Genomic DNA, 6839 nt, shown 5'->3' with positions numbered 1-6839 from the left:
TTGCAGGGAGCACGCCGATTCGAGGCTGAGCTACATCAGGTTTGACTCGAGCAGGAGACTTGGCCTGGCTCGGCACAATCGAATGCCATCATACAAGGAATTGTTCATGAGCACGGTAGTCTAGGTTAGAAAAGAATTTGGTTTAGGCTTCGCTTGAGTGGGCTATGTGAAGGGCTAAGTCAGATCAGATGATGGATAAGACAGTAATGGGGGCTGGCGAGCTACAAAACCTATGCTTAAATTTCGGTTTTCAGTCTGCATCGAGATTTGATTGGCCATGCGCACTTTGCAAGTCCAGGTGAGGCCATGAGATAGTTTCGACCCGAATGGCTGGTCTATCTTTCATGAGCCAATGTTTACAGAGATCCTTCACTGAACTGTGTGCAGTTCACGCAAATTTTCTGCTGCATTTGCGTGTTACCATGCGAAAAAAGAACTACAAGTTTGAATGCATGAGACTTGGATGGTAAGAAGGTGAGTCATGTGCATTTTGTGCTACTGCATGTAGTTCAATCACATGCCAGCGATTGCCTTCTTTTTACCAACAAAGAATAGCATCTCTTTCCTGGACATGTTGTGTTTTCCTCAAAATCTATTCACATTACTCAGTAGTTCAGACATAAATTTATAAAAATGGGCAACGGACTGCTCTCTTCTGTTCTCAATGTGAAAAGGGTCTGCATTACACTGGCAATTGTTTGCATCAGTTTGAGGGCTGTGGCTGGAGCATCAACTTCTCGATCCAAGAAGACTATGGAAGTCGAAGGAAAAATAAACCAGCTCAAAAGACATGCGATAAAGAGTATTCAGGTATTTTTAGGCCCTTACTATATCAGTTACTTCACATACTCCTCTCAGTTTCATCATTACTTTTCACGGAGCAGCTAATGAAGGATTGTTCAACATAAAGCCAAACCTTGGAAGTAGAAGACCATTAGCTTGACTATATTACAAAAGGCACCAAAACAGGAGACAGAAAATGAGATTTTAGTTGTTTAACCAAGATCACGAAGAACAGGCCTAGTTTCAGTTCTGTAGTTTGGACCAGCTATTGCCTTAAATGATACTTTGTTGCGCACGGTCCTCTATTGGTTTGCTTTAAGATCGCAATCAGGCCTAAGTAAAAGAAATGCGAGCATAATGAGATCATCTGCATTAAGATGTTTGCCGGAAAAGTCTGGCTTTGACTACCAACTATCTTTGTGCCGGTAGAGTGAAGATGGGGACATCATTGATTGCATCGATATCTATAAGCAGCCTGCTTTTCGTCATCCAGCCCTAAGGAATCACACAATTCAGGTCGGACTCAAAGTTTGTTACTTTATTCTCTTTTCTTTACCCTTTTTCCTTTTCCCTTTCCTCCTCCTCCTTTATATCTTTGACATAAAATATACGAGGGAGATGTTAATCATTTCTCATTTCAAAGAAGCAAATGGTGACCTTTATGTAGTGACAAATTCACACAGCTCTCATCATGTTTCAAGCTTGCTTCTCATAATTTAGATGGCACCGAGCGACAATCCGTCTATCATGACGACTGGAATGCCTGAAGCATTCACGAAAATCGACACGAGTTCCTCCATATTTAGGACATCACAGCTGTGGCGAAAAAAGGGAAGCTGTCCCAAGGGGACCATACCCATTCGAAGAATTCAGAAGAATAACATGGCTAAAGCGAGTTTGCCAGTTGACTATGGAAGGAAGAAGGCTCAAAATTCCCATCGAGGCACTGAGATGGATGAGAATAAAATTCAAAACCTCCTTCAGAGTAATCACTCTGTATGTATGCATTCGCACTTTTTTATTTGGGGTGATTTATATTAACGGTACATGCCAACACTCAAGTTTTTTACATTGGTTGTACTGTATACAAGATGGCCATATTGATCACGGAAGGTTATAGTTACACTGGTGCCAAAGGAGATATTAAAGTTTTCAACCCGCATGTTGAATATGATGATGAATGGACCACTTCTCAAATTGCTCTAAAGAGTGCCGTTCTTCAAGATTATGAGTGTGTCGAATCTGGATGGGCGGTATGTGCAAGTCGCCGCTTAACAAAATGAATTCATCATTTAGTTTAACCTAGTGATAGTCATGTGACAATTGCTTTCCGGTAATTAATTCTGCCCCGACTCCTAATGATTCCGAACTTTTCAGGTGAATCCTGGGGTCTATGGCGACCGGAAGACTCGGTTTTTTGTATATTGGACAGTAAGCTCATCATCCGAACTCATTCTTCATTTATATAAACATGACATATGCCTGGTCTCGATGGCAGTCACTGCAACGGATTTTCTTTTTCTTCAATAGTATTAAGGAGGACTTCCATTCACACCTTGACTTGATCTTTGTTTGGCCTATCTTGGGTACGACAGAGCAAAACCAATGCTGTATCTTCCTCTTCCGTGTATCAGGCTGACTCAGGTAAAAAAACCGGCTGCTTTGATCTCACTTGCCCTGGTTTTGTTCAAACAAGCAGCAAGGTTGCCCTTGGCGCGGCCATTCATCCCATCTCAACAACGGACGGCCTTCCATATCAGATAACCCTTTATCTCTTCAGGGTGAGATAGTACTTATCCACGACCACATCGAGATACTATCTGGAGAATTCACAAACCAGTCACATTTAGCTTTTCTGATGAATTGAAAGTCATTGGTAACGACTTCTCTGTGCGATTTCAGGATCCAAGCACTGGCAACTGGTGGGTTCAATATAATGAAAAGACGAATGTTGGTTACTTCCCGCCTGAGCTATTCGCCTACCTACCTCAAACTGCACAAACTGTGCAGTGGGGAGGCGAAGTGTATAGCTCGAGAATTGGGGGATTTACGCCCCACACCTCGACACAGATGGGCAGCGGGCAGTTCCCCATCCTTGAAGAATCGAGTGGATACGTGAAGAGGATACGGATCCGTGATAACTCAATGATCCTGAAGTTCCCGGAACAGATTGACCACTACACAGATGAGTATAGGTGTTACGATGTGAGATACCTTGGGGATTATATTGAAGATCCTGAGTTTTATTTTGGAGGTCCTGGAAGGAATGAGTTGTGCCCCTGACTAGACATGGCAGCTGCAAGTTTCTTGTGTTTCGGCCTGATCCTCATTTAGCAGATGTTATGAGCAGAGTTTAAAGAAGAAGGAACATTTATTTTCCCGTTTATTTGTCACCGATTGAAAGCCTTTCTTACATGTCTTAGAATTTCAGACCTGATCAATCGGAGGTTTAAACTAAACCTGGAGGCATGGTTCAATCTTGTATTCTCTGGAGCTGGCCCTAGCCCGCTCACCAAGTTAAGCATGAAGTCCAGGCTAGAACACAGTAACAATTTGTATGGGTGAAGCCTGATTTTTCCAAAAAATTAATCTTGTGGATTTTATACCATAATCACAGTGCCTTTATTGAAGTTTAACAAGCTGGCAGTTTCCTTATTCAAATTATACTTCATATCCCTTATCTTCTTCTACTAAGAAAAAGTTCAAGCTCTTAATCAGCATGCTCAGCAAATTTTCTTGCAGTGCAGATTATTTGCGGTCAGTTTCTTGTGCATCCGTAAAGAATACAATGGTATTTTGCACAAAAAGGAGAAATGATTACATTACAATCTTTATGTACTGTGAGAATGATAGTCTATTTTAGACCAAAAGGACAGTGGTTTAAGGACTATTATGTTAGCAAAGCCCTTTTGAATATTCACTATATTGTGTTATTTTTTATTTATTTATTTATTTTTTGATAACCGAGGACTCTACCACGGACCCCCCCGTGCCCGAAAGGCTCCTGAGGGTCGGGCCCTATACCTCGGAGGAGACTAGCCCAGCAACCCACCGCCAGGGCCCCCATTTAAATCGCTAGTGTACTCTGTTATTTCATTCCTTTTTAATCCCTTCCACTTCAGACATTTTCATGTGGAGAAGCAAAAGGAACAATGGAGAAAGTGGGCTTTATGCTTTTTTTGGCTATGATATTGTGTTGGGCCACATTGGCTAATAGTGTGTCAAGAAAATCAATAGATAGAGAGGCTTCGGAGGAGGAGGATGACATTGATAGGAGACTCAGGCTTCTTAATAAGCCTGCAGTGAAGAGCATTCAGGTATCGCATTGCTTTCAACTCCTCTTGAATAGGCTTTCTGCTGGTATTCATTCATTCATGGTTTGAAGAACCAATCTGTGAGACGCTAGCTTTTACCACCCTTTTGATAATCTTTTGGCCTGAAAAGGACTTCTTTTGTTTTGGGAGCAACAAAGATCTCCGGACCCGTTTTCAGGGTTTCAGCTATTCTGCATTCAGCTTACACTAATATCTCGTGAGTCTTCGATCTTCCGGTCATCTGTGGTGTCTCTTCATATAACAATGTAATGAAACTCAGATCCACGGCCGTCCTTGAACATTTGCTTTTGGTATGAAACCCGTGTAATTTAGTTCAGAATTCTCTCTGGGCCTGATGAGTGCAACCCGGGTGTTTTCGAGGAGCCATTTCAAGAAAGAGTGACAACATTTTTCGAGTCTTACTGCAGATCATGCACCCATCTTTTTGCAGAAATCAAATCTACAGTACTCATCCTTTGGTTCAAGTAGATAAGTAGAGGATGCAGTGGCAATTTGAGTTCTTTCAGAAAAGTTGTTCTCTCTCTCTCTCTCTCTCTCTCACGCACCTACTCACTCAGACACAACAGAAAAGTGACGTTTCAGACAGCTATTTGTTTGTTAGCTACTTAATGGACATAATTAATGAAAGCTTGTCCACTTCCAAGTTCCAACAAATTCAGTTATAGACTAATTCCAGGTTCTGTTTGATTGATAGAGCGTGGACGGAGATGTCATCGACTGTGTTGACATGCATAAACAACCAGCCTTCGACCATCCCGCGCTGAAAAACCATGTGATTCAGGTCCGTTTCCTAACTTTAGCCTACTTACTTACAATTGGCATTTTGATCACAACATTATTCTAGTCTGATAAATTCTAAATAGCTTTTATTTGAATTGAACTGGCTATCTCTAGAACTCAAATTAGTGGATTGCAAGTTTTGATCTTATATACGGAAATCAGACTGATTTTTTCTTTCTTCTTCTTCTTCTTTTTTTGTTTTTTTTGGAGCATTTCTTGAAACCTTATGTACTATTATTCCTTCAAATGCAGATGAAACCCAGCATTACACTGCCTTCGGAAACCAAAGCAACAAAAATTAAGTACACAAAACCAGCAATATCTCAGACCTGGCAAAAGAGTGGAAGTTGTCCTGAGGGAACTATTCCCATCCGACGTATCCGGCGGCAAGACTTGTTGAGAGCTTCTAGTCTCGAGAAATTTGGGAAAATGTATCATCCTCATTCTCAGGACCAAGTGGCAAATTCAACCCTCGATGAAAATGGTCGGAACGTGGTCATAAATGGAACCCAAGTCTCTCTTCCTTATCAAAAAGATCGTTCTGTAAGCATTTCTTCGACTGAATTCAGCACCCCATGATCACTTTATTTTGCTGATAGAAACTTGTTCCCTCACACGTTCAGTGTCTAGTAATACCATTTCACCATGTTTCTTGGGCAGCAAGCAATCCTTTTGACAGCAGGGTACCACTACATTGGAGCTTCCGGCGATATAAATGTCTGGAATCCAAACGTTGATTTGCCAGATGACTTCACTACAGCCCAGATATGGCTTCTGGCTGGCCCCGGCAATAAGTTCGAAAGTGTTGAATCAGGATGGATGGTCTGTCTTTCAGTTTTAGTCAAGGCCTCTTTTACTTTTAGCACGTTAGTTTTTGGTTATCTGTTGAGATAGCTCAAATTTTTTTTCCTATTCTCAGGTGAACCCAAAGTTATATGGAGATAAGCAAACTCGACTTTTCACGCATTGGACAGTGAGTACTCTGCCATCATTATAGACCATTTCTTTTGGGCGGAACTGAATCTTTAACTGATTCTGTTTTTCAATTTCTTTTTTACTCAGGTTGATGGAAGTGTCGCCACAGGCTGCTTCGATTTGACTTGTTCTGGGTTCGTTCAAACTAGTACCGAGGTGGCCCTTGGCTCTGCTCTGAGCCCGATTTCTTCTGAACGGGCACAATATCAGATATCAGTCGGCATGTTCATGGTACTTACGTTCTCAATTTGCCTTCTCTACTTGCGGTAAACCTGATTGGCAAATCCTTGCTTGAGCGGGCTAGTTGTAGAGTGATTTGCCCATTGGGCGTGACCACAAAAAAGCCGAGTGACATTAAACTTCCCAAATGTGTCAAAACCGGCTAAACCACTCCACTTATTTTACAATTTCATCTGAATTGGGTTCACCCATTGATTCAGGTTTTACTTAAAAAGTTGTAAGTTCTCTTTTTTGAAATAGTATTTTTGAGCAGAGATAATTATCACTGAACTAGGATCCACACACTTCCAACTGGTGGCTACGCCTCACGAACAACCTGGTCGTCGGGTATTTTCCAGCATCTCTTTTCTCTACCTTGAAGACCAGCGCCGTAATGGTCAATTGGGGAGGTCAAGTGTACAGTACGATGGTGAAGAAGTCTCCTCACACCAGAACTGCCATGGGAAGTGGGAAGTACTCAGAGGCACTCCACGGCCATGCCTGCTACATCAACCATGTTAGGATTATGGACTACTCACTTTCACTCAAGTACCCTGGAATGGTTCAGGTTTACAATGATGAAGTGTATTGCTACAATGGAAACAACCATAGAGATACGCCCGTCGATGAGCCTGTTTTCTACTTTGGCGGGCCGGGACAAAATAATTTCTGTCCATGAGTGATGCGAATGTCATGCCAGTATTGCAGACAAAATTTCCTTTCAGAGAATTTCATTTGTAGTCACAA

The 6839-nt window shown here is 41.8% G+C and overlaps 2 protein-coding genes across 2 annotated transcripts; both read left to right on the top strand.

The window, feature by feature from the left end:
- Window positions 1-633: 633 nt before the first annotated feature.
- On the top strand, window positions 634-3066 carry LOC104439965. Its single transcript, XM_039309801.1, has 6 exons — window positions 634-810; window positions 1504-1779; window positions 1875-2036; window positions 2161-2214; window positions 2379-2564; window positions 2686-3066. The coding sequence occupies exons 1-6, from the start codon at window positions 634-636 to the stop codon at window positions 3064-3066; spliced, it is 1236 nt and encodes a 411-aa protein (XP_039165735.1).
- An 869-nt stretch (window positions 3067-3935) lies between these two features.
- LOC104439964 lies at window positions 3936-6771 on the top strand. The gene is made up of 7 exons (XM_010052962.2): window positions 3936-4100; window positions 4813-4899; window positions 5151-5441; window positions 5559-5720; window positions 5818-5871; window positions 5961-6104; window positions 6388-6771. Exons 1-7 carry the CDS (start codon window positions 3936-3938, stop codon window positions 6769-6771), a joined length of 1287 nt encoding a protein of 428 aa, XP_010051264.2.
- The last annotated feature ends 68 nt before the right edge of the window (window positions 6772-6839 follow it).

The sequence above is a fragment of the Eucalyptus grandis genome, chromosome 3, assembly GCF_016545825.1.
Source record: "Eucalyptus grandis isolate ANBG69807.140 chromosome 3, ASM1654582v1, whole genome shotgun sequence".
NCBI lineage: Eukaryota > Viridiplantae > Streptophyta > Magnoliopsida > Myrtales > Myrtaceae > Eucalyptus > Eucalyptus grandis.
This window is presented reverse-complemented; position numbering and strand designations above follow the sequence as displayed.

Excerpts from the sequence above, each read along its gene's own strand:
- LOC104439965 (XM_039309801.1), top strand. The coding sequence starts at position 634 with ATGGGCAACGGACTGCTCTCTTCTGTTCTCAATGTGAAAAGGGTCTGC. Across the intron at positions 1,780-1,874 it reads TCCTTCAGAGTAATCACTCT|ATGGCCATATTGATCACGGA; the intron begins GTATGTATGCAT and ends ACTGTATACAAG. Across the intron at positions 2,215-2,378 it reads GGTTTTTTGTATATTGGACA|AGCAAAACCAATGCTGTATC; the intron begins GTAAGCTCATCA and ends TGGGTACGACAG.
- LOC104439964 (XM_010052962.2), top strand. The coding sequence starts at position 3,936 with ATGGAGAAAGTGGGCTTTATGCTTTTTTTGGCTATGATATTGTGTTGG. Across the intron at positions 4,101-4,812 it reads CTGCAGTGAAGAGCATTCAG|AGCGTGGACGGAGATGTCAT; the intron begins GTATCGCATTGC and ends TTTGATTGATAG. Across the intron at positions 6,105-6,387 it reads TATCAGTCGGCATGTTCATG|GATCCACACACTTCCAACTG; the intron begins GTACTTACGTTC and ends TCACTGAACTAG.